Genomic DNA, 27,634 nt, shown 5'->3' with positions numbered 1-27,634 from the left:
TCTGCCGCAGGAAGGCTGCCACTGGCGCCAAGCACTTCGTGAAGATACGTGGTGCGGATTTGAGGCCGAAAGGCAAAACCTTGAACTGGTAATGTCTGCCTGCTATTTCGAACCGTAGGTACTTCCTGTGCCTTACGAGGATGGGGATATGGTAGTAGGCGTCCTGTAAGTCCAGGGAGACCATCGAGTCTCCTCTTTCCAGTGCTCCCAGGATCTCCTGGATTGTGACCATCCGGAAGGATTGACTCCGCAGGAAGGCGTTGAGCGCCCGGAGGTCTAAGATCGGCCTCCACTTGTCCCCTTTCTGTTGGACTAGGAAGAAGTGGGAATAAAAACCCTTCCCCTTCTGGGACTTTGGGACTCTTTCGATGGCTCCTTTGACCAACATGGCGGATACTTCCTGGAGAAGGAGGTGCAGGTGTTTGTGAGCACGCTTCAGCGGAGGAGTGTTGGGAGGGGTGTTGACCAGTTCGAGGGAATGTCCAAATTGAATTATTTGCAGTACCCACCGATCCGTAGTGATTTTTTGCCAATTTTTGAGGAAGTGGGTCAGTTTTCCCCCAATTCGAAAGGATTGAGACGGTGGTGGGACTGGCTGGAGTAAGTGGTCACTGGCGGCCGCCAGCGCCCTTCTAGGCGGATTTGCCTCTGAAGGACGACCTCCCATAGGACGACTGACGGGACTGTTGTTTGTGCTGGGGCTGGTTCCTGTTGCTGTAGGAATAGGACGACCGATTTTGGTAGGAACCCCTGTAGGAGTACTGACCTCTGGATCGGCCCCCCCGAAAGGATTGGTTCCGGGACTGGAGGGAGCCCAGAGCCCTCGCCGTATCGGTGTCTTTCTTGATGGCCTGGAGCGCTTCGTCTATCTTTTCTCCAAAGAGGAATTGACCATCGAACGGCATGTCCAGCACCTTAGATTGGACCTCCTGCCGAAAGGACGTTGCTTTGAGCCAGCCTTGGCGGCGGAGCACGGCAGCCCCGGCCAACTGGCGGAATCCCGTCATGGCTGCGTCGATAGCGCAGTCGATAATTTCTGCCGCAGAGTTTTGTCCTTCCGCTAGAAGAGCTTTCACCTCGTCCTGGACCGCGGCTGGCAGACTTTGTAGATAAGGAGCTATGTCTTCCCATAGCTGGCGGTTGTAGCGGCCAAGGAGGGCGATGGAATTCGCTACCTTGATGGTCATGGCGGACGTGGTAGAGAACCGTTTGCCTATGGTGTCCAGCTTCCTTCCTTCCTTGTCAGGGGGCGCGGACAGCGGCGAGGAAGGGTTGCGGGATTGTTTTTGGGCCGCCTGAGTCACAACCGAGTCCGGTCTGGGGTGGCCGGTCAGGCAGGCAGGTGCGGTGTTCGGGGCCTTATATTTCTTGTCTAGGCGCGGAACCACCGCAGGTACCGAAGCAGGCGTGAGCATCAGCTTCTTGCCCTGTTCCCACAGAAAGTCTATAAGTGGAATAGACTTGGCCAATTTCTGGCTGTGTTCCTTGAAATCATGGAGGAAGCATTCCGTTTCCGCGGATTCCACTGCCATGTGAAACCTCTTTGCAGCTCTGTCCACCAGTTTGTGAAAACCTCCCAGGTCCGCCGCCTCAGAGTGGCGCGGTCGCGGGGATGCCGGGGTAGACGAATGGTGTGATGACGCAGCATCGGCATCGTCGTCTCTGGGGTCCGAGGCGGCATCTTGCACCTCGCCTTCCTCTAAGTCCGTCTCCTCCTCCTCGCTTTCGGACGAGTCCTCCGCCTGAGTTTGCGGTCGAGTGCGAGGTTGGGGTTGGTTCCGAGGACGGGCCTGGGGAGCGGAAGGTTGCGAGGCCGATGGTTGCGCTTGGGTGACCGGCACGTGGGTGCCGCTGTCGGCGTCCGGGAACCGTTGTTTATAATCCTGCACCAGGGATTTCAAATCGTTGACCAGAGACAGTGGCAAACAGATCATCGGGGTGTTCACCGTGTCGACGGTCAGGGAGCGCCCCTGTTCGTCCCGGATCTCGTGGACGTCCTGGTGTTCCTCGTGATCCTCCTGTTCTTCGTCTGACTCCTCACTCTGGAGTGTCTCCTGTTCTTGCTCGGGTGCCAACTCCACCGTTGGGTGAACCGAGGGCGTTGGAATCGAGTGAATAGAGGCTTCGACCAATCTCGATTCTTTCCAAGATGGCGCCGGGGTCTCTTCCGACGACGTGCGTGAAGATGGCGCGCCCGCCGTGTGTGTTGGTGACTTGGGCACCTCCGTTAGGGTCGATGGCACCAAATTTTGCGGGGATAAGAGTTTCGCCGGCTTACTGGTGGTAGGGCCTTGGACTTGAGATATCGTTGTCGAAGGCGTGCCTTTTGAACTTGACCTCGACCGTTTAGGTGACGATCCTTCGGTATGAGATGTTTTCGGCGAAGGCGTACCTGTAGATTTAGACCTCTTAGGTGACGAAGACTTTGTATTCGTACTGGATTTTGTATTCGTACTGGATGAAGGTTTCAGAGAAATGGTCGAGGAGACCGGTGCGCCTGAGGACGCAGTGGTGGACGTCGTGGCCGTCGCGGAGGGCGATGAGGCCGTAGTGGTCGACACAGTGGTCGTGACCGAGGTGGTCCGCTTAGTAGATGGAGCGGGCTTCTTGAACCTCTGGCCATCCTTAACAGACACGGAGGAGGTGGTGGAACGTGCCTCCGAAGGTTTCCTGTGCGCCTTCTTAGGAGGAGTGTCTGTCTCTCCAGGGGACTGCACCCTGGGTCTCTTCTTGGAGACTTTGGAGGTCGCGGAGACACTACCCTCGGAAGATTCCAGAGTGTCTCGGACCTTAAGCCTGTCGACCCACTCGCGGAGGCGAGTTTCCCTTTCCTTAACAGTCTTCTTTGGGAAGGCTCTACACACCCTACACTTGTCAGTGACGTGGTCAGGGTACAGGCAATATAAGCACAGGTCGTGCTTGTCCTCCGCTTGAATCCGTTGCTTGCCGCAGGAGGAACAGGCCCTTAGAAGGGCTTTCTTCTGCGAGTCCGCCATGGACGAAGCTTTCTTATCAGATTCCGACATGTAGTCGAAGATAGGATATATAACCTTTCCGTACAAAGTGTACTTCAGCGAAGTTTGAGACTTCGAAGCCAGGAAAACCTGAAGAGCTCAGGTTGGAGACTTCCTAGCACAACGTGCGGTAGAAAATCTGAGGGACTGAGGCTCCTCCCGGGAAGGTTCTAGAGGGAGGTCGGAGCTGATTGGCTAACGATGAGAGTTCGGTCCTTTTTACATAAGGACGTGGAAAGGCCCCAAAGGGGAGGCCCTTCGGCCTATGTTCTCTATGTATGTCCTTAGGACATTACTTTTTTATGTACCGGAGGCTCCCGTCTCGGCGACGGGGAATGATTCAGGCATGTGAATCTATGAAAGACACCCAAATACTGGATAATCTCAGGGGTGGAATCCATCCTCCCCTTTCTTGGTGTTACGTCGGGTAAGTTTTGAGGCCTTGGAGTGTTTAGCATGCCACTTTTCTCTTGTAACACACTGTTTGCTACCTCTCACATTTTGTTTGCTTTAGATAAATGCATAAGTGCCACCACTGCCTATGTAACGTTTGTTCTTGTGCTTGAGTGTCTGCCATATTATGCAGTATTATACCTCTAATTGTACTTTGTTTTCTCTTATAACCTGCACACATGTCACTTGTTCTTCCTGTATTGCACCGTTTGCTACCTCATGTATTTTGTTTGCTTACAATTGTCACTTTTGCCACATGTAACGTAACGTTTGCTTTTGTAATTTGTTCACTTGTTATTTTCTCCTCATGTATCGTTACAGTTCCTATTGTGAAGCGCTCTGATGCCTTCGGGTAAAGTCCGCGCTATATAAAAACGCATAAATAAACTGTTGGGGCTCAAGGACCGGCTACTGCAGGAAGGGCTGGGGGAGAGGCCCTCTGAATGTCTCCCCCTGGAACGTTAGGAGAGGCAGGAGAAAGCCATCCATCTGTGGAGACAGGCATGGGTAGCGCTGCCTCTGCTACCGCATTCCGCCTCCCAGAACAATATGCTGCTGTGTGCTCAGATAGTTGCTAATGTTATATATCAGTGCGAGGAGTTGGTCACTTTCTTTTCGAAGAAGGTGGCAGATATTCAGGTCTCCTTTTCTCCCACACTGAAACATTTCTCTCAAACTGGAATAGGTTCTTTGTGCACATTTCAGATCTCAGATCTTAGATCTTGGAACCTTTTTATCCCTCCTCACCACTACTCAGCTAGGCTTTGCGCTCGACCCATGTCCCCCTTGGTGCTGGGCAAACTGAAAGTAAAATGTATTAACCTGCTCACACTCCGACTGCCAAGGGCATGAAACAGGAGCCCTCGTTGCCTGGTACGATGAGCTAGGAGGCCGGGCTTCTGGAGAGCATTAGCAGCCCGCGCTGTTTACACCTCTAAAGAAGCAGATGGATTTTTAAAACGTCAGGTCCGGGAGCCACATCACGACGTGAGTGACGTTTCTAACGTCATTGACGTCCGGATGCCTAAATCGTAGCCTAATTGGGACAATAATCTTGGCCGGCGGCCGGGCATGGTTCGACAGACAGAAATATTATTTTGCATTTTGGTGTCATGGAGTCTGTGACACCAAAATGCAAAATAATATTACAGTCTGTCGAACCTTACCCGGCCGCCGGCCAAGATTATTGTTGACACGGACCATGGTGTCACCCCTTTTGATGGTGTCACCTGGTGCGGTCCGCACCCCCCTAGTGACGCCGCTGCTTTCCACCCGAGGACTTTTCCTGCAGCTTCCCCAGATCCAAAATGTGAAATTTTGCTCCCCTCCTATCTTTTTGTTAATCGTTCTTGTAGTATCGTTTCAAGCTGACCCTTTAGGTTGGCCTGTTTTTCTACCACCTCCGGGGATGCCATAGCGGAACCCAACTGCCCGTCTAATTTGGCCAGCTCCATCTCAATGGTTTGAGTTCTCTCGATACATTCTTCTTCTGTGGGTTGCTCTGTTGGTTATAAAGCCCCTCACATAAGCCTTCATGGCATCCCAAACAATGTAATGCCTGCCGAGTCCAAGTTTGAGTCTATAAAGAACTTTACCTCCGATAACAAAAAATTAATCTCATCTTTCTCTAGTAGGATCGTGCGATCAAGAGACCATGCAGATTCTCTTATAGGTGGCCCTTTGGAGGTCTAATATAATGGCCATATGATCTGACAGGTGTGAGGGAAAATAGGCCAACCCCATAAGAGAATCTTTTAAAAGTAAAGCTATAAAGGGCGTAGTCAATTCTTGACTTGTGCTTATACTTTAGGTTTTGAAAAGAAACCCCCAATTTGTTTCCTGCCCTTTCCCTACATACATCGGCTAAATCAAAGTTTTCCATTATCTCTCGCAAGGCCGCCCTTGATTTAGATGGGGTAACAGCTCTTGACTTAGACGACTTATCTAGTAAAGGGTTAAGCACAATGTTGAAATCGCCGACCCAGATGACTGGATCCTGTAATAATATAAGTTGATTCTGAATTTCTTTCAAATGAGAGGGGTCATTTTAGTTCGGCCCGTAGTATCCCACCAACGTCAAAGGAGTACCCTCTAATACAATTCTCTAAATTAACCATCTCCCGCTGTGGTCTTCCTTGCACTCCAGAATTTGCACTTTTACCGACTTCTTGAAAATTATTAGTATCCCTCTTATATTAGCGGTTTGGTCTGTACATAGAAACGTATCTACCCATCTCTGTTTCCTTAGGATCTCATAGACCTCCGTTTTAAGTAAATATGTCTCCTGGATGACAATGGTCTGCGCAGGAGAATCTCTCAAATACTATAGGATTTTATGCCTTCGACTCCTTACACGCAGGCCATTGACATTCCAGGAAAGGAACTTTAGAGAGGTCATCTAAATATGAGTCTTTTTAACCATCCCCATAAACTGATTTCCACTACCATAGGGACAACTTTACCACAAACTAGGATATTCCGATTACCTGATGATAAACAAATTATAAGGCAGACTAAACTACTGAACCTGGTGAGGTCTGATTGCGGAGGATCTTTATTGCTTTTCCCCCTCCCCCCCTAGTCGCCCCCTGCCCCTGGAAAACCCCTCCTTCCTTACTCTTGCCAGATGTGTGGCAAGTTTTACCCCCCCCCCCCCCATCCTGCTCCTAATTTTCCTTACAAATTAAAGTATTAAGTAGTTAAGTTGTGAAAAGTGAGTTAAAGATAGGTTTAAATTTAAGTTATGCCGGTCCGATCTCTTCTCCCTTGGACCCGCCTCTTTCTAGAAAGGCAACAGAAGAAAACGAAAAGTAGAGGAATTAACACCGCCACAAAGAAAAGCATTATATAGAGTATACAGTTTCTCTTGTTATCTCTTGTTGTCTTTCCCCTCTTTATTGCATATTACAAACTATATCTATATAAGATTTGTATACTCTTGTTAATCCCGTTATGTTATACACACACTTAACGTGAATACGAAATTTATAGATGGTCGCTTGCGTTTTAATAACTGTCACATGACATTTAATAGCTGGTATATAAACAGCACTTTCAAAAAGGTGCAACTTATCCACGTCGTAGATACACATGAGGAAAGCGCTCTTTCTGAGATTTATACACGCCAGTGTGATGCAAGTTTATCTAACACTTGAGGCGTTATATTTCAGTGTACACTTTTGCTGCTTTCCCCGATACCATCAGTCTTGTTTCTCGATATGGAGAATTACTTTACATGTAGGCGATTTACATTGGAAATGCTTTTGAGTTAATTTTTTTGCCCTTTTGTATAATACATATATTATTGTGCACATTGACGTTTTGTTTCTACATGGCACACCGTTTCAAATAACGCGTTGCAGTAGCGTGACTAGCTGCGCCGCTTCTTAAAATGAAGAGCTCACTTTCATGAACATGTACAAGTTTGTTTTATACACAATGTGCACGCTTTATAAGTTTTCTTTTTGTTCTGAACTTTTTTTCATATAACGCGTTGCTGTAGCGTGCGACTAGTTGCAGGAGCTTTTTCCAATGAAGACATCGATTTCATGGGCACGCACTATCTGGTCAGACACTTACCACCTTGGTTAGGATGTAGAATGAACCTAACTATTTCTTTGTATCCAATAACCGCATGCACTGCACTGTGTTTCATAGTTTACTAGTTGTACATGCACTATTAAGTTAGGCACTTACAGCCCTGTTCATGACGTTAATGAAAGATATCACATTTTATTGCATCTAATAACTACATGCACCAGATATTACATTTCACTATTTGCACCAGTCCCTTATTACGGATAATACCTTTATGTGTTAATCACTATTTTGTTATTTTACACTTTAGGCCTACGTTCTTTTCCCACTTTCAGTTTTCTTATCGGCACATATATCCAACTGCTATTTTTTGATACACCTTTACAGGTTGGAAAAAACAGGTTAAAGTTTCCCAGCTACTTTACTAGTAATGATCCTTGTACTTGTGGATGCCTTTAGAATAGTAGGGTATGCTTTTCCATCTGCTTGTAGGTGTTTAGACCCTAACTTTTAGATACTTGGTTCTTATTAATCATCATTGTATCTTTATATTCACTTATTTAGGATTGATGTTCTACAACGATATCTACGTGTTTACTGTACCCGATAAGCACAGCGTAAAGAAGCAGAAATTAATTTACTACATTTCAGGTCTTTATTACACTTCATTTACTTGCTTAGTTTCCATTCTGGAATGGCACTGAGGGGTGAGCACGACAATTTAGGTAACTGCCGGAGTGGTTGTTTGCAGTTTTTTCATTTACATGATGCTGGTCTTCATTCACTATATACTGCTCAACTATGATGTGGTCTTTTTAATCCTGTAATAATGCTTGACTTCTCTTTTGTGACTTAGAAACAATAATATTGCACAATAGCATGCATGTGTTGTCCGCCCTTGGACAGGATGAGTCACGTTAGATTTATTGGTTTACACCTTCTTGTAATATAGTGTTTGACTATGCATCAAATGGTGGGTGATGGCACGTTATTATTGAAGATCTTCACTTAATTTATGTTACGGTTTATAATTCATAGCCCTGATTAAGTCGGAGGCTAATAAGCCAAACCACGAAACACGTGTTGGCTGTGCAAAGTGCATTACATTACTGGTGAATATGGATTGATGTACAGAAACCCAATTGTGAAAGAAAGAATTGGTGGACCAAATTAAAGATTACAGTCACTTTATGACTCCATGACTGGTTATTTAATTTCTTGTTGAACTCCAAGTACTCAAGACAATTGTCTTGCAATATTTGAACCCTTGTACTGTGGAATATATCTGGGGCTGTTTGGTAGCAAACTCTTGCTATTGAGCACCGATCATTTGTAATTTATTTGACCTTTTTCTGATCTATACAGTTCTGGCCTGGCTACTGTTTCCTTTTTGTTAGTATGCTATATAAGGCAAATCGTGAACTTAAATGAAAAATATCAAGGTTCTCTGTGCAATCATTTTATTTATTTGTTGAAACAAACTTACCAAACTGCTGGATTGCTCTATCTGCACTCCAAGGCAACTCTAAAGTCATGTGCACTCTCCTCCGCTGGTTTTTCGCTCTGCGGTCTGCTTGTAAAGAAATTCCAGAGCTTGCAGCCTCAGAAATTATGGCAATATTCTGAAGGAAAAAGGAAAATCTTAAAAACGCTTGTTTATAGACATTGCTACTGAATCACATTGTTACCACCTTAACACAAATTTCCAATATCTTGATACCATGTTGAAAAAACCCCCAGAAATAGCACATCTATTTAGGCCAACAAGGCCGGCATACCATTACCCTTAGACCCGGTTATCAACTTCTGATAAGCTGTGCTAGATGCAGCGTGGAATGGAAACAGGTTTTCTTCAGCAAAGCAGTGAGTAATCTGCGGTTTGAGAATCCACCAGAAAAGCATTACAGTAAGTATGTACCCAGAGTTTATTCCATTTTTATTTAGTTTTAAAGAAAGGAAAATGATAAACATTATTTCATTTTTTGCAGCCAAAACAATCCTTAAAAATCCATGTATTACTGTATAAAGTACAGTTGAAACAAGTAAAAAAAGAGAAAAAAAACTTTCATAATACATAGTTGAGAAATTCCTGCCATGAACTATTGCATTTTGTGGTTGATCCCATCTAGCATATAACCTCCAAATATTTCACTCACACAAATCTGAAAAAGTTGGTATTTGTTATTTCCAGTTTTTCAAAATAAAGACGCTAGCGATAAGCATGGAGATATAGATCAAGTTATTCCCTTGACGTGACGGCACCATAGTTTGAGAGATTTGCCAATAATGCCATCATGCGATCTTTCTGGAGTAATACATCAAGATTGTTTTCACAGTACATTAAATCAATCCTACGAAAATTGTGCTAATGAATTACATGACCATACCTGGTGAACCCAACATCCTGTTTCCCACAAAGTGTGTCTACAACAGCAATTTTACCCTAACTGTTACTACAACTTCCAGCAATGCCCGACTGGTGTGGCGTTGCTGCTCCTCATGGTGAAAGCCACGGTCTCTTCACTGCATATGCCAAATTTATGGTGTTCAATGTTGATTTTTGCATTGATATGGTCGTTTCTATTGCACCGCTCTTTGGTTATTGGGTTATGCCTTGCAGGGGTTGGTGTAAGGCTGGGAGGTTGGGGGGGACATTTGCTCTTTATTCATGGAGCTTTAGTACACATTGAGCAAGTTACTGGAATATGGCACCGGTTTGAGTTTCATTTATGTATGATTAATATGATAGTTCTGCAATGGTACAGTTAGGCTGGCAGCCCGGTCCGTCCGGGCTCTCTTATTTCCTGGAATTTCAGGGGGTTGAACAATACCCGAAAACGAAGGCAGGTTCTTCACAAGGCACAACATTGACATTGTCTTCATGCAGGAGATCCACTTGTCCAGATCTGAGGTTTCGCCTGTGTCGGCGAGCTGGGGTACACATTGATAATTTTCTAATTACAGCAGCTACGCGAGAGGGGTGGCCCTATTCATACGTAGAAGAGTTCCTTTTTCTCTGCATAGGGTGGTGGGGGACGGACGTTGATTGTTACTGGCTCACTGATGGGATATAATGTTTCGCTGATCTGTGTTTATGGTCTCAATGTGGATTCCCCTGACTTCTATCTTGAACTACAGGTGCGCTTGTTAGCACTGGACTTGGGCTTTTTTATCATGGGGGGGAGATTTCAACTTATTGTTAGATCCCATGAGGGACAGCACTTCCTCCTCACCCAATACTAAACCCCGATCACGCTGGGCACTGCTGGACATTTGTGGACACGTCTCTTTAACCCCTTCCAGGCTATTGACGGAACTGTTCCATCACAGCTCGCGGGTGAGCTGTGCTCATAACGGAGCGGTTCCGTCACGGCCCGGCCGCCGCGGCGCTGATTTCGCGCCGCGTTTAATTGAGCGGGCGGGGCCGTGACGGAACCGTTCCGTCATGAGCACAGCTCACCCGCGAGCCGTGACGGAACGGTTCTGTCACCCGCGGAGCTCACCAACGCGCCCCCCCGCGACCGTTAGTGCTGCGGCGGAATAGCCGCCGCAGCGAAAGAGTTAATAGACATTGAAAGTAAACAACACCCACATCTCGCAGCCTACACGCATTATTCTGGGTTTCACAATACCTGGACTAGAATAGATTACTGGTTGGTTTCTCCAAGGGTGGTTGGGTGGATTGGTTACCCTACCACTCACGTTTTCAGACCACTCTCCAGTGGTGCTTAAGATTAAGGTTCCCAGACCGGGCGGCTAGGAGAGGCAGTGGCGCTTCCCTGGGAAAGCTCTTCTAGATCAGGTCTTTCACAAGGAACTAAGAGAGGCTATCGAAGATTACTTTGAAATCAACACTAGGTCGGTGTACACATGGGCAATGCTTTGGGAAGGGTTTAAGGCCTACATCAGGGGTGTCTGTATAGCCAAAAATGCGGGGGTCCTGAAAGATCTTCGTTCCACCTCGAGCCGCATCGAGACAGATATCGCTGCTTTGGATCAGGATTTATTGGAGACTGTATCGGAGTCCTGGGAAGACCGGTGCTTAGCTTTGTTGCTCGAATTTAGGGAGACCACAGAACAAGAGCTACTATCACTTAACAAACATGTCGCTAGACGATATGGTGAGGATGAAAGACCCGGGAAGATTCTTGCACACACACTCCGCCCCCCACGTGATAAAGCCTATGTCACGGAACTCATGGGTCCGGACGACACGTTGTTACACTCCACACCGTACATATGCGACACGTTCCTTTCTTATTATAAAACACTATACACTTCCAGAGTCAACACGGACCTCAGAGAACAAGGGGAATACCTTGCGTTAATGCACTGGTTTACCTAGAACCCCACATGCAAGATTTTTATGTCCATTCCCATATCCCAGGAGAGAATTCTTTAGGCTATAGAGGCGTTGCAGGGCTCCTCTGCTCCCGAGCTCGACGGATTTTACGCGGATTTTTATAAAGCATATAAGGATATATTAGATCCAAGACTGGTCGAAGTTTATGCTGAAGCTCTGGAAAGCGGTGTCCTCCCACCAACATTCAGAGAAGCTGTCATCATCCTCCTCCCCAAACTGGTTAAAGACCCCAAACTATGTGGCTCCTATAGGCTGCTATCCCTGCTAAACCTTGACGATAAAATACTAGCGAAGGTGATTGCAATCCGGTTATCTTTATTAATGGAATCCATCATTTCTCCGGCCCAATCGGGTTTTTTTCCTCACAGATCCACATCTTTCAATTTGTGGACGCTGTTCACGGTGCTGCACAGAATTGTCCCTAGCACGCCGGCCGCGGCAGTGTTCCACGATGCGGAGAAAGCTTTCGACTCCCTGGAGTGGCCTTTTTTCCTGTCTGTCATGCATTGTAAGGGAATGCCCGAGTGTTTTGTCTCCACTGTCGCTCGCTTATACACCAAACCTACAGCTCGGCTACGCCTGAAAGGCACTATTTCTAAACCTTTTCACATATCTCACAGCACGAGGCAAGGATGCCCCCTGTCGCCATTACTTTTTATTTTAGCTATGGACCCCTAGTTAAGACATTTTCAAGAAAAACATTTACACAGCGCTTACAGTTTCGCATAGGGCCTATTTAAGTGTCCTTGTATGCCGATGACAGTTGTATATGTCAGGCTGCCCCACCGTAACCTCGAACCTCTGATTCAGGAAGTTATTAGATTCAGCCGTTTTTCAGGTTTCAGTGTCAATTTGTACAAATCGGTTATTTTCCCTTTGACTGCCAGCACTTCCGCCTTGGAATGCGAATTTCCGCTGGAGTGGTGCCATGATGCTGTCAAGTATCTCAGAGTTTATATACATCTTGACGCCGCCACTATTTTCAGGCTCAACTATTGTCGGGCAATTAGCCTCCCGGAAACGCAAATTGAGAAGTGGCTAAGGCTGCCTTTGTCGCTGGCTGGGAGAGTGGCCATTATTAAAATGGTGGTCCTCCCTCGGTTTTTCTACTTTTTAACAATATTCTCATTCCCTTCACTCAGAACTTTTTTCTCCAGCTATATACACTCCTTCTGCGACTCGTTTGGGAGACAAGAGGCCGTGTGTGACATGGCAGATCTTGACCCTGCCGTATGAGAGAGGAGGTTTTGGGGTTCCTGACATGTATTTATATTACTTGGCCGCACAATGCAGCTATGCTTACGCATGGTACCACCCAGACACACGTGTTCCCTACTTGAAACCAGAAGCTGACCTAGTACTCCCACAAAAACTATCCACCGTTTTACTTACAGGCATCCCCAGAGACCCTCAGGACATTCAGACTGTATCCACCCCTTGCTGGGCTTGGGACAGGTTGCGCCGGATTTTGGGCCTAGCCCAATTGTACTCTCAGGCGTTGCCTCTTCCTAATCTTTCATTGCTCCCCATAACTGGTGAAGTCTTGATTCAGCGCACACTTGCGAAATTTCATATTTACACAATGGGTGACCTGTTTCTAGATGATCATATTTTCTCGGTATCGAACGAAACTGTTTAGTGACCGCTCCTTTATGGACACCTTAGTATTGAAGTGCCTGTATTCGATGGTGCGGGCTGCGTTCCCTTCATTTCCGGCTGCACCTGAGCTGGCCCCACCACTGACCTTAATTATAGAATGCCCCACAAGAGCACACTTGATTTCCAAATTGTACAAACAATGTGTAATAGCCCAGCCGTTCTCTGATGATAAAACATGCACGGCTTGGGAGACTGATTTAGGTAGGCCCATCACTGATGACCAGTGGGAACAGTGCTGCAGGACAACTAGGGAGGTGTCCCTGAACAGCAGGCATAAACTGCTTCATATTCGCAGAATGTATTGCACCCCAGCATGGTCCCACAGGATAGACCACACCAGACCCCACCGCTGCCAGAAATGCTCATCTCCATTTGCCGATTTCGCCCACTTCTCCTGGACGTGTCCTAAAGTGCGGCGATACTGGGTTCAGGTGCATGACACACTAGGGGACATACTCTCCACGACATTGATCCCAGCTCCTGAGATTGCACTATATGGTCAACTTTCCCAAGAAAGTTAGGAAATTAGCTGCGCTTGGCTTCCTATTGGCCGAGAGAGAAGTGGCGTTATTATGGGGTAGCAAGAGGGTCTCCTCACTGCAGTCGTGGCTTCGCAGTTTAGCGTTTTGTAATGTGAATTGCGAAGAGTATGCCACATTGATTCCTAGTTCCTCACGGCCTGTAGACATTTGGGGACCTTACAAAACATACATCCCTAGAAAGCGCACTGATTGCTCATGACTCAGATTGCTAATGGCATCGTCCCTGAGGGGATTGGTTAGGTTTCTAGGCCTGTGTGTCACTCCGACTGGTGTTGCTTGCGCAAATTGTTTTTTAAAATTGTCACCTTAGATTCTGTGTCACGTTTAAAATTGCTCGCACTGTTCGATGTTCCCCTGCCACTCCAGCCACCACCCAAAGGCCTCAGCCAATTGGCAGCATGGGGAGGAGTTAGAGGCGGAGCTCAGGCTTTAAAGCACGCCGTAACGCAACCTCAGGAGATTGTAGGCCGGTGTGTCTCGCCGACTGGTGTTGCTTGGGCGAATTGTTTTTTTTAAATTGTCACCTTAGATTTTGTGCTTTAGAACGACTCACGTTTAAAATTGCTCGCACTGTTCACTGTTCTCCTGCCGCTCCAGCCACCACCCCGAGGCCTCAGCGAATCGGCCGCAGGGGAAGGAGTTAGAGGCGGAGCTCAGGCTTAAATGGACGGTACACCGCGGAAGCGCAGCGGGCGGCGCGCCTAAGGCAAGCCCGTCTGCGCCCTGACGGGTCCAGGGACCAGGTACCATGGTCATTAAACTTGACTCCAGTTCTGGAGCTGTTATTTTTGTCTTGCTTTATCGGCCCCCCTAGTCCATGTCTAATTTTCCCATCTCTCTATGCGAACAGCTGGCCAACCTTGCAATGAATTTCACCAACGTATTACTCATAGGTGACTTGAACTACTGGCTCAATGACGCCTTAGGTGGGCCTCATGCTGCAGAACTACACGACTTACTATCGAATCTGAACTTTGTCCAACATATTCATTCTGCCACTCACATAAAAGGCCACGCATTGGACCAAATTAGGTCCACTAATCTCACATTGACATAACTGACCATTTCCCTATGTATATGGTCAGATCACCATCTAATACAATTCAATGTCACACTGCCTCCTAAGACCAAGATCGCCACAATTGAGGGAGGAGTGCAAAGAAAATGGAGGGCCCAGGATAAACAAGCTTTCGCTGAAACACTGGCCAGCTCAGTACCCACCTACAATTCAGATGTTGACTCCATGGAAGCCAATATTTCCACATGGTTACTGTCGGCCTGCAATACCCATGCCCCACTTACTAAATTTACCCGTGCTCGCCACTCTGACTCCCAAAAACGGTTCTCTGCGGAGCTAAAAAAATCTGAAACTTGAGCTCCGCCAAAAAGAAAGGAAATGGACACTACGCTATTCCCCTGAAGACAAACTCCAGTTCTCATCAGCCCTCTAAGAATCCAAAATTGCCATTTTGGGAGCTAAAGCAGCCTACTTTTCACACAGAATATTAGGCGCCCAGAATAAGTCGAAGGAAATCTTCTCAATAGTCAACGATCTATGCAACCCCCAAGAGGATCCTTCCCGAACAGACACCCACTCAAGACCTATGCGATTCCCTGAACGATTTCTTCCTGGATAAGATCTCTATGATCAAAGCCAGTATTTCCACCACATCGCATAGGGAATCTTTGGATAATTTGATAATTAACGTATCCACTTTGGACAATTTCCCCAGCATTTGCCCTCTGACACTATGAGAGCCAATGCTGATGTGGGTGGCTCTCAGGCTCTGGTGTTACTGGATTTGTCGGCCGTTTACGACGCGGTCAACCATAAAATTCTGTTAGGGCTCTGCCTACAACTGGATTAAATCCTTCCTTGAAGGCAGAACCCAAGCAGTCCGTCTCGACTCTTTCACTGCTATTAAGCTCGCGACCTCGTGGAGTCCCACAGGACTCGTCCCTTTCCCCACTCCTGTTTAATCTCTACCTCCGGCCCCTGATCCGTTCTTTAAAAAATATGAAGGTAACCACCTTTAATTATGGGGATGACCTCCAGCTCGTTTTCACACCAGGCAGTTCCTCTGACTCCATCCATCACTTTCAAACCACTATGCTCCACATTCAGAGCTGGATGGACCTAAACCATCTGAAACTTAACCCTGGCAATACCGAATTAATCTTGCCGGGTAAGAGCAAACTTTCCTGGGGCCCTCACTACTGTCTGGCAGAATTGGGTCCTTCCCCTGTGACTTCTTCATCTGTGAAAAGTCTGGGGGTCATCGTCAACGCAGACCTATCTCTCGGAGGCCAAGTAGGGGCAGTGGTCTCGTCTGCTTATTCCAGCTACGCAGGATTAGGAAAATTGCCCACTTGCTTAACCCACTCCGCCCCAATACAGGTTGTGATTGCTTTGGTATTGTCTCGCCTTGATTTTTAAAACTCTATTTATCTGACTTCCATCATGCCTACTCAAGCGCCATCAACTGGTACAAAACCATGCCGCCAGGTTAATTCACAAGCAACCCAGATGGTTATCTGCTAGACCTCTGTTGGACAAACTTCATTGGCTGCCTATTGACCAAAGCACTGCCTTTAAGTCAGGGTGTATAATGTTCAAAGCCCTGCATGGCAGGAGCCCCAAATTTATTAGCTGCCTGATAGTAAGGCACTCTGCTCTCCGCAACTTACGGTCCGCCCATCTTCAGCTCTTGTCCACCCCCACCTTCAATCTCAAACGCCAGGGAGGGCGAGGGTTCACTTACCTCGCCCTAAAATTCTGGAACTCTTTGACACTAGCAATCCGGATGTGCGACAATCTCCTGGGATTCAGAAGGTTGCTTAAGACCAGGCTGTATGAGCAGGCACTTGCGTAACCTTTTTTCGATGTGACTTCTGCCTAATCAGTGCCATGAAACCTCTGGGTGACCATGCGCTCTATAAATTCCTATTAAGATAAGATAAGAGGCACTAGACTGCAGTGGGTGCCCCTGACATGGTATGATTTCCCTAGATGTCACTCCCTCTCTCTTTGATTATATCGGGGAATCCTTGGGTAGGTTGACCATTCCTAGTACTACATGTGCTCGGTGGAATAGCTTTGATTATCCCCCGGGTTCCACTGTCCACTTATGCCATGATTTGTTTCATAACGGTTCAAATCACATTGTATTTGATTCTATTGGTGCCAATACTATGCGTCACAATATGCTCTGTACCTTGATTGAGAATGTATAAAACTGAAAAGTAAAGATTTAAAAAAAAAAAAATGTGTCTACAACAGAGGACTAATACTCTGGTATTGCTTTCGAAAAAAAAAAAAAGAATTAATAAAAAAAACACTCTGTATAATAACACTTTAGCATAAAATTGCACACAATGATAATTTGCTTCATGAACTGTACAGAATTTACCATTTTCACAGGTCCGCTGATATTTAATTAATTTTCCCAGTTTTGTGCTACTTTAAGATCTATATCTCCTTTTACCATTAGTTTCTACAACCTCGAACACCAGATCATCCCACCTCATTTCATTCAAGGTGACCAATGCGGAGAGAAATTGCTGAATGGAATAACGTGACCACTCAAACAATTTTTTTACTTTCTTTGTTATTAGGTTCGATGAGCATACACTATTTCCAGTCATTAAATAGTCAGTTAATTTAACAAGTCTACAATCCAGTCTCTTCGCAAATATATTCTTTGTTACAATATACCATGTACTGGGGGGCTCCTTAGAGGATCCCTCCCGCCTCAAAATACCTACCTGTGTATTCTCACAGGGTCTGCCTGCCAGCCCGCACGGCTGCAGACCCAATGCTTTGTTCTGCCTCCTGCTGATGAGCTGAACTCTGGCAGGGGAAGCTGAACATAGTTTTTTCTGCAAAGGGGAGATGGGGGCGCTTCAGAGTACCACCAGACGGCAATGCATAAACCGGTTTTGCCCACTTCCGGAGCCCTTGGCTCATGCTCTGGTGCAAAACTACACAGAGGACAGGGAGTCTCCACCCCCCTGTCTAGCTCCTCCCTAAGGAGGTGCCTAGAGCTCCTCCAGGAGGCCACTTGAATCTGCCATGTTGCATCTTAAACCCTGGGAGCATCTGACTGGCTAGGTCAGTTGAGTAGCGTACCTGCTCCCCCCCACCCCCCCTCACATAGGTGGGTCACCAGAGAAAAGTTCCTTTCCCTTTAAAGGGTTACTTAAGGGCTGTGTCCTTAGATGTCCCAACCACAACTTCAAGATCCCACTGCCTGTCATCTGAAGCCTGTCCAAAGACTTCTGTTGGTGGACACAGGAACTCTGCTGCTCTTCAAGCCAGGACCAAAGACAAGACTGCCTTCCGCAGGAAGACTCCTACTGCATCTTTGTCCTTATGTTTCTTCAAGTTATTTAACTCAATGGTTGTGCATCTTCCGAGTCACACAGGACTCGGACTGCATCCCAGCCAGAAGGAATCTCCCTTGGAGTGAAGGAGTCCTATCTCTGTATCAGCAGGCACCGCTACTTCGATGACGGGTTTGCTGATCCTGTTGTCCCAAAGGACATCGCCTGGCTCTACAACACATGTGGTGGTTTGTTGGTTCTTCAGAGGCTTGACCAGTCTTCCCTGCAAGTAGGGCAACTGTAATCCGCTCCAGCGGACATGAACTGCCTCCCTGTGCACCGCGTCGGTTTTCCATTATCACGGACTGTTGGCTCTCTTCACAAAAGATCTTCAAGCTCCAAGAAGCCCCAGCTTCCAGTATTGCACAGCTCTAAGCAAGACGTCCTGTCTGCATCCTCTGAATCGTGGGCCTTTTATTTCTGTGTGCTGTTGAGGCTTGTTTGCGACTCCCAGTGCCTGCTGCCAGAGGGTCCTCAAGGGTGGTCCATCAATTCCAGCTGGTTCTCCTGCGTGCTGAGGGCCGGCAAGAATGGTCACAGGAACAAAGAAATTTGACCACATGTCCCCAGCACTCAAAGAACTGAAATGGCTCCCGATTGACCAACGAGCCAACTTCCGCACATCCTCCCTCACTCAAAGACCTGCATACAGGCAAATCGGAATACCTGGCTTCCAAACTCAAAAGAGCGGGTCAGTCCAGGAACCTCAAAAGCTCGAACACACTTCTACTCATCCCTCTGAAATCACAGAAACGAAAAACCTCAAATAAATCCTTTGCGGGGAATGCCCCCAGGATCTGGAACTCCATTCCCCCCCCATATCAGAATGACTGCCTCCTTCCCGCAATTCAAATCGCTACTCAAAAACCTTTCCTTGAACACTCTGGTGTCTAAGGAGAACCCCATGCCTGACGGTGGAAAAACGCTTTTATCCAAACCCAGAGCCGGTTGATTCACTCCAGATCTCCGTCCCTTATTCCGCTCAAGTTACTGTCGCACAGGCTCTATTTCCGGCTTGTTGTTTTGTTTTCCTCTGCTGCATATCTGTATTAGCTGTGAAGTGCTCTGATACCCCCGGGTCCAGCTAGCGCTATACAAAACTTAAATAAATAAAACCGTTGCTGGGTTAGTCCCACAGACAGTGCTGGCCTGCAACACAGCATCGTCTCCAATAGAACCACTGTTTGCATTTGCCAAGGCTTGTTGGTGGTCCTGCTGGACATTTACCTTCCTGCACTCGTCAAAAAATGTAAATTGATACTTGTATAGCGCACTACTCACCCGCAAGGGTCTCAAGGCGCTTGCACGAATACCGCTGTGGAACCCGTCCTGGCTTTCCCTATGAGGCGTCCACTCCTGGGTACCCCCAGGGTGGAGGCCAGGCATCCTTAGCGTTGTGGGGGCCGTTGTGGAGATTAAGCAAGCTATTGCCCAGAGTTGCAGGGTGGGGACTCCATGATTAGAATAGGCACCAAGGCGAGAATGATCAGGTCCGTGGAATTTTGAGCCCAAGACCCGCCGAGGCGGGGAATTGAACCCCTGGTCCCGGGCTGGACCTCTGCATCAGGGTCTGCCACTCTAACCATTGAGCCACACTTCTCCACTACCAGCGTGTAACAGTTCACGGACGGCTCCTGTATCATTGCCTGGGCTCCACTGCTCCCGATTCAACCTCATCGTGCTACCGCAAAAACTTCCAACAAGGGTTGGTATCGTGCTCCTGTGCTTCCTTACCACCTCTGGTTTCAGGTTCTTTTTGTCTGTATTCCTCGTGCTGGTGCACAAGACACTGTAGCTGCTGATCTTCCACAATCCTTCATTGGAGCCCATGGGAGGTTCTGATACCACTTCACACCTATGTACCTGGCCTCCCTGGTGTAGATATCCTGCTTCCTGTGGTATCAAACTTTCCTTGATCCAAGTGGCTCCTGAGGGGTCCTTTTAGAAGGGTCCTAGAACTGTAAAATTCCAACCGCGACTTACCCTGTGCTATCCAATGGATGTTTGACTCTGTGTAACCACACTGCACCTAGGTGCCTTGGGGTCCCTGACTACTCAGCTTGGGTGGTTCTGCTTCACTAGGGGGTCCTACATTCTTGGGAAATAGTCCTGTTTTGGCATTTAGCTCACATTCCACTATTTTTGTATACGATTTGGCTCCCCGACTGAGCCGTATGTTTTTTTCTATGCTACCTACCTTTTTCTTCAGTATCTTTTGTGCGCAATTGATATCGCCGGGTAGGAGTTCCTGTCTAGTGTGTGCTAATAAATATAGAGAGTGAATATGTTGAACTTTTCCTTTTTGAGGAAGTAGTTGAGGGCTCGCAGATCTAGAATAGGATTTTCGGGAACAGAAAGTAGCGGAAACAGCAACCACTACAGACTTCTGGTGCTGGAACCATCGCTACGGCTTCCTTGACCAAGAGAGTCCTGACTTCCTCCCAAAGCAAGTGCAGGTGGTCCTCCATCAGCCGGTCGTAAATCGGAGGGATGGGTAGTTTTGAAGGGGAGGGAGTAGCCTCTTTGGACTATCGGAGGAACCCACTTGTCTGATGTAATGCTTTGACAGTGGTGGTGATGATGGCTGGTCCAGTCACCAACCGGCCCCCATGATCTTGAAGGGTCGGATTAGGAAGGTTTAGAGGCTGCACGGGGAGGAGTGGACTGACTGGACCTTTGACCACCTGACTAATATGATCGAAAGGAGGTGCATCCACACCCTCACAGAGGTTTCTGAACTTGTGCGGTCTCATGGGTGGGATATGGTTGGTGCAGATGAAAACCCCTTCTGTGGCCACAAAAGGGGCAAAAAGCAGATTAGGGATGGGTGGGCACTGAGAGGCCAAAGGATTTGGCCACAGTCCGAGTCCTTCGAGATCTGCAGAGCCAGCTCTGCCTGGTCACCTTAGAGAAGGGTGCAATCAAAGGGCATGTCCGAAGGGAAGCCTGGACATAACCAAGGAAAGCCAAACGTTCTGAGCCAGGCATGATGACATTATACCCAGTGAGTCGGTGGTGTCAAGCTGACAACGAATAGTGAACTTTGCTGCATCTCTCCTGTCTGATACTGTCTGTGAGAGACTGGCCCAGGCCACCTCTGGGATCTGTGGCAGCACCTATACAAACGTTTCCCACAGGGAGAGGGAGTAATGGCCCAATAGACATGCAGTGTTAATTTATCGCAATGCAAGGCTAGGGGGAAGACAACATCTTGCCCCAACTATCCAGTCTCTTGGATTCCCGGTGCGGAGGGAAGCACATCTTTTGAGGTAGAGGCCTGGACCACCAAAATCTCGGGGTAGGGTGGTTGGTAAGGAATTTTGGGTCACCCAGAGCGGGGCAATTACAGCAGGCAACTGTCCAAGTCACAGGGTCCACTGTGCTGAGCTTAGACCAGATTCCCTGAAGGACATCAGTCAAGGCCTGTAGGAAACTGGCTCTGTATATACTATACCAAACTGAGGTATAGTGTGCACAGAGTCCAGTTGAACCCCAAAGGTAGGCAGAGGTACAAGTAGATAGCACCTTTCTCTCTATTTGTGGTAGTGTCGAAGAGAAGTAAGGCTTTATCAGAGGGTAGTGTTAAGCATTTGTTGTACACGCTCAATCAGCAAATGGTTGTCACAAACTCAAAGACTGAACTCAGACCGATTTTGTTCTTTTAGTTCTTTTATTTTTCCTAGAACCAAGCAAGCCTGGCACAGGTAAGTGATAAACGTCGAGGGAGACTGACCTGTGGCCAGAGAGGGCCAATTGGGTTTGGTCTTCAATGCAGTTTTAGGGAAAGAACATAGTCCCTGGGCACCTGATTGGCAGGAGCCCAGGGCACACTCAAAGTACGAAATGCGTTACTTACCTGTAACAGCAGTTATCCAGTATTGGTGTCTTTCATAGATTCACATGCCTGAATCATTCCCCGTCGTCGAGACGGGAGCCTCTGGTACATAAAAAAGTAATGTCCTATAGACATACATAGAGAAAATAGGCCTAAGGGTCTCCCCTTAGTAGCCTTTCCTTGTCCTTATGCAAAAAGGACCAAACTCTCAGAGTCAGCCAATCAGTCCGACCTCCCTCTAGAACCTTCCTGGGAGGAGCCTCAGTCCCTCAGATTTTCGTACGCACCCAGCTAGGTAGACGTAATCTTGTTAGAGAGGGATGTGAGTCCTTCCAGGGGAGGCGGGAGGGTTGCATGTGAATCTATGAAAGACACCAATACTGGATAACTGCTGTTACAGGTAAGTAACGCATTTCTTATCCAGTATTAGGGGTGTCTTTCATAGATTCACATGCCTGAATCAGAGTAGTTAGCAATAAGATATGCACATTTGTGATGCAAAGTTGATCTGCAGTCATGTTAGACAATAGACATATTATCACCTAACATGGGAATAATAGCATAGGCAGAATATCACAAGAACAAAGAATGTGCATACCTCTGGATGGCGGGATGTAGGAAGGCTCACCTCACTGAAAGAGATGGGGAAGCACCGCCTGGCCCACTGCTGCATCCTTCTGGAGTTCGAGATCCAGGCAGTAGTGTTTGGAGAAAGTGTGCAGTGACTTCCAGGTCGCCGCTCTGCATATGTCCAAGATCGGCACTCCAGGGAACAGTGCTGCTGATGTTGACATTGCCCTGGTGGAATGTGCAGTAACATGATCGCTCAACGGCCGTCCGGCCTTGTCATGGCAGAATGCAATCGCTGAGGAGATCCACCTTGAGATGCTTTGTTTCGTCAGAGGCAGACCCATCCTCGGTCTGCTATATGCCACAAACAGTTGTGAAGATTTTCTGAAAGTCTTAGTTTTATCTAGGTAGAACTTCAGACATCTCTTGAGATCTAAGGAATGTAGTGCTCTTTCTGCTGCGGTGGAAGGGTTCGCAAAGAAAGACCAAAGGACTATCGGTTCATTGAGATGAAAGTCCGATGGCACTTTTGGTATGAATTTAGGGTTCGGTCTCAGCACCACCCTGTCCTGTCTGAACTGCATAAATGGTTCCTGAATGGACAGAGCTTGTAGCTCGCTCACTCTCCTTACAGATGTTAAAGCGAGCAGGAGCGCCGTTTTCCATGAAATGTATTTAATGGATGCTCGATGAATGGGCTCAAAAGGAAGCCTCATGAGTTGGTTGAGGACTAGATTGAGTTGCCATGTCGGAGGAACCTTCCGAGGCCTCTGGAAGGATCTATAAAGTCCCTTTAGGAATTGTTTGACTAGTCTACTGGACCACAGAGATGGTCCTGTGAAAGTTCTGGTGAACCGTGAGATAGCTGCCAGGTGAACCTTTATGGATGCATGTGCCAGTCCTGACTGTGCCAAATGTAGGAGGTATGGCAATATCTGCTCAGGTGTGATTTGCAGTGGTCGCAGGCCCTGTGCTGAACACCAAATGCAGAATCTTTTCCATTTGAGAGAGTAGGTTTTGTTGGTACTGTCTGCTCTCGCTCTTGCCAATACTTCTCTGCATTCCTGCGGGATATTCAGTATATAGAACTCTCTGTGCTGAGGAGCCAGGCCGATAACTTGAGCGATTGCAGGTTCGGGTGTTGGACCTGCCCGTTGGACATCGTCAGGAGATTCGGATGTTGTCGTAGACGAATCGGTGTCCTGATGGAGAGTCGAAGCAGATCCGAGAACCAGTGTTGTCTCGGCCAGAACGGGGCAATCAGGATCAGGGTACCGGTCTCCGCCTTAATCTTCCTGAGGAGCCTGGGATCATTGGAAACGGAGGAAAAGCGTACGCAAACACGCTGAACCAACCGATGGAAAAAGCATTTCCCAGTGACCCTTGTTGGGGATGCCAGCTTGCGTAGTTTGGGCATTTGGTGTTCCCCTTGGTGGCAAACAGGTCGATTCTTGGGGCTCCCCATTGAGAGAAGATGTGGGTCAGTGCCTTGTCGCTTAGTTCCCACTCGTGGGAGAGGGATCTTTGCCTGCTCAGGGCGTCCGCGATGGTATTGTCTCTGCCTGGTACATAGTCCGCTTTGAGCGTGATTCCGTGCAGGACAAGCCAGTTCCAGATCTTTTGCGATTCGCGTGATAGAGTGAGCGAACGCGTTCCTCCCTGTTTGTTGAGATAGTGCATCGTCGTGGTGTTGTCCGTTTTGACGAGCACCGGGGAGTTCTGGATGCGTGGTAGAAAGGCCTGCAGTGCCAGATACACGGCTCTCAGCTCCAAAAGGTTTATATGGAGCTGTTTTTCCTGAGTGTCCCACTTGCCGCTGATCCGAAGGTCCTGGAGGACAGCGCCCCATCCTTCCAGGGAGGCGTCTGTGGTGATCACCAGAGGTGTTGCCGGAAGGAGAAATGGCAGTCCCACGGTTAGATTTTTGCGATGCCTCCACCAATCTAGACTCCTGGATATTTTTGGTGCTATCCGTACCATGTCCTCAAAAGAGCCAGTACTTTGAGTCCATTGGCTCGCGAGAGCTTCCTGCAACGGGCGCATCCTGAGTCTGCAGTGAGGGATGAGGAGAATACAGGAAGACATCATGCCCAGGAGTGATGTGTAGGTCCTGACTTTTAGGTTTTTCTTTGCCGCCACAGCCGTGGCCAGAGATAATATCTTGTCTGTCCTTTCCTTGGAGGGGAAGGCTCTTGCGGACTCCGTGTCCAAGATCGACCCGAGGAAGGTAATTTTTGTCGAAGGGATAATGCAGGATTTCTTGAGATTGAGAGTTAATCCTAGCCTCTGAAAAAGATTGGTGCAGGCGCTGGAGGATTCGGCTGCGCCTTTTGCCGAGGGTGCTTTCACCAGCCAGTCGTCTAGGTAGGGGAAGACTTGGTGACCCATTTGACGCAGGAAAGCTGCCACCGGTGCCAGGCACTTCGTGAAAATCAGCGGCGCGGATTTGAGGCCGAACGGCAGGACCTTGAATTGATAATGTTGTCCTGCAACCTCGAACCTTAGGAATTTTCTGTGACACTTGAGGATGGGGATGTGGTAGTAGGCATCCTGGAGATCCAAGGATGTCATGAAATCTCCTTTTTGTAGAATGCCCAGTATTTCTTGAATCGTCACCATCCTGAACGATTGGCTCCGTAGGAAAGCGTTGAGTGCTCGGAGATCCAGAATGGGCCGCCATTTGTTCTCCTTCTGGCGTACAATAAAGAAGTGGGAATAAAAGCCTTTCCCTTTTAAGGGGGTTGGAACCCGCTCGATTGCTCCCTTCTTCAGCATTACAGAAATTTCCTGGAGAAGCAGGCGTAGGTGTTTTTGTGTCCGTCTGCGTGGAGGTGTTTTGGGAGGAATGGTGGTAAATTCCAGGGAATGGCCGAATCTTATAATTTGGAGAACCCACCGGTCCGTGGTGATGTGTTGCCAATTGGTGAGGAAATGGGTCAGTTTTCCTCCAATTTGTAATGAGGGATAGGGTGGCTGGACTGGCTGGAGTAATGGGTCACTGGCGGCCGCCAGTGCCCCTCTTTTGATTCTTGCCTCTGAAGTTTGATCTTCCGTAAGAAGATTGGCGCCCTTGTTGTTGTTTGTGTTGGTATTGATTTTTGTTATTGTAGGAATACGAGGACCTGTTCTGATAGGAACCTCGATAAGAGGACTGACCTCTGGATCTGTTACCTCGAAAGGACTGGTTCCGCGTTTGCAAAGTACCCAGTGCTCTGGCAGTATCGGTGTCCTTCTTTATGGTTTGCAGTGCCTCATCGATCTTGTCCCCAAAAAGGTGCTGGCCGTCGAAGGGCATGTCCAGCACTTTTGATTGTACCTCCTGTCGGAACGACGTCGCTTTAAGCCATCCTTGACGGCGCAGGACTGCTGCTCCAGCAAGTTGACGAAAGCCGGTCATGGCAGCATCAATAGCACAGTCAATTATTTCCGCTGCAGAGATTTGACCCTCCACAAGCAGAGCCTTGACTTCACCTTGGACAGTGTCAGGTAGTTCCGCCAAATATGGGGCTATGTCCTCCCAGAGTTGGCGATTGTAACGCCCCAACAGGGCAATGGAGTTGGCCACCTTGATGGTCATGGCCGATGTTGTCGTGAAACGTTTTCCGATTGTGTCCAACTTCCTGCCCTCTTTGTCCGGGGGAGCCGACAGAGGGGAGGAAGGGTTGCGGGAGTTCTTCTGGGCCGCCTGTGTGACCACCAAATCAGGTTTAGGGTGTCCATTGAGGCAAGCTGCCACCGTAAGCGGGGCTTTGTATTTTTTGTCCAGGCGTGGAACCACCGCAGGTACAGAAGCGGGATCAGCATGAGTTTCTTGCCTTGCTCCTATAGGACTTCTGCGTCTGCTCCTTGAAATCGTGTAGGAAGCATTCAGTTTCCGTCGATTCCATGACCATATGGAATCGTTTAGCCGCCCTTTCCACAATTTTGTGGAAGCCGCCAATGTCCACAGGCGGCGAATCTGCTTGGCGTGGTTGAGGTGAAGCTGGGGAAGATGCGGCATACTCATCTTCCTCATCATGGGCAGAGTGTATTTCCTGGACCTCTCCTTCTTCCAATTCATCCTCGTCTTCATCTGACGATACTACCACCTGAGGTTGGATTCTCTCACGGTGGGTTTGAGGAGGAGGTCGAGACTGTTTTGGGAGGGACGCTGACGCCGGGTTATTTACTGCAGGCGTCTGATTGTCACTTTCCGTCATTGATGCTTCCGGGAAGCGTTGCTTGTAATCTTGTATAAGGTGTTTCAAGTCATTGACAATAGAGACCGGTAGGCACACCATTGGGGTGACCTCCGTGCGGACACTAGTGTGGACGGAGTGTTCTTGGTAAGTGAACTCCTCCTGTTCTTCATCAGTGCTTTGGCATTTGACATGAAGGTCCGATATGGAAGTAGCAGGATCCATGTGTTCTTCCTCTTCAGATTCTTCACTTTGAAAGATTTCTGGAGGTGGCTGCATTTCCACTTTGCTCGGAGACGTGGTTTCCGGCGTATTTTGTTGTTTGGCAATCTTGCCAGACGCAGAACTTGATTTGGAAGTTCCTGTCGTCGTCGTTGGCGTCGTCGACGGTGGTAGCGTGAGGGATGACACCTCTACTAGCTTGGATTTTTTCCATGTTTCAGTAAGGGCCATCGTCGTCGACGAGTCCTCCGTCGACGGTGTCTTCGTCGACGGTAAAGCCTTCGTCGACGGTTAGACGGCACCTTGGTCGTCGACGATGACCTCGACGTCGATGTTGTCGTCGCCGGTGCATTCGTCGACGGCGAGCTCGCCGTCGACGTCTTCGTCGTCGATGTCTTCGTAGTCGACGTCTTCGCTGTCGATGCCCTCGTCGACGCCTTCGACGTCGGGATCGTCGACGGTGGGCTCTTCAAGGACGACGTCGTCGTCGGTGTAGTGTTCGTTGTCGACAAGGTCTTTGTCGTTGACGACGATTTCAGCAGTATAACAGAGGAAATAGGTCTACCTGCTGACGACGACGATGGAGTTGTCGTCGTCGACGGTGAAGGTGATGACGCTGTGGTCGTCGACACAGTGGTTGTCACTGAGGTAGTCCTCTGGGCATGTCTGGTAGATGACTGAGCAGGCTTCTTAAAGGTCTGGGAATCTTTGACAGACACTGAAGATGTCGTAGATCTTGCCTCTGAAGACTTCTTTTGTGCCTTCCTAGGAGGAGTGTCTGAGGGGCCAGGTGAAACTACCCTTGGCCTCTTCTGAGAGACTTCTGAGGTTTTAGAGACGCTACCCTCTGAAGATTCCAGGTTGTCTCTATCCTTAAG

The 27,634-nt window shown here is 48.1% G+C and overlaps 1 protein-coding gene across 1 annotated transcript in view; it reads right to left on the bottom strand.

The window, feature by feature from the left end:
* Nucleotides 1–27,634, bottom strand: part of SBNO1 (strawberry notch homolog 1) — a 946,695-nt gene that overhangs the window by 351,797 nt on the left and 567,264 nt on the right. Inside the window, exon 16 of the mRNA XM_086942451.1 lies at nt 8,491–8,626. Coding sequence (XP_086798577.1) covers nt 8,491–8,626 — 136 coding nt within the window. The remainder of the gene's footprint in view (nt 1–8,490; nt 8,627–27,634) is intronic.

This window comes from Lissotriton vulgaris, chromosome 11 (genome assembly GCF_964263255.1).
Source record: "Lissotriton vulgaris chromosome 11, aLisVul1.2, whole genome shotgun sequence".
Taxonomy (NCBI): Eukaryota; Metazoa; Chordata; class Amphibia; order Caudata; family Salamandridae; genus Lissotriton; species Lissotriton vulgaris.
The sequence above is the reverse complement of the archived record's forward strand: the minus strand, read 5'-3'. Positions and strand labels throughout refer to the sequence as shown.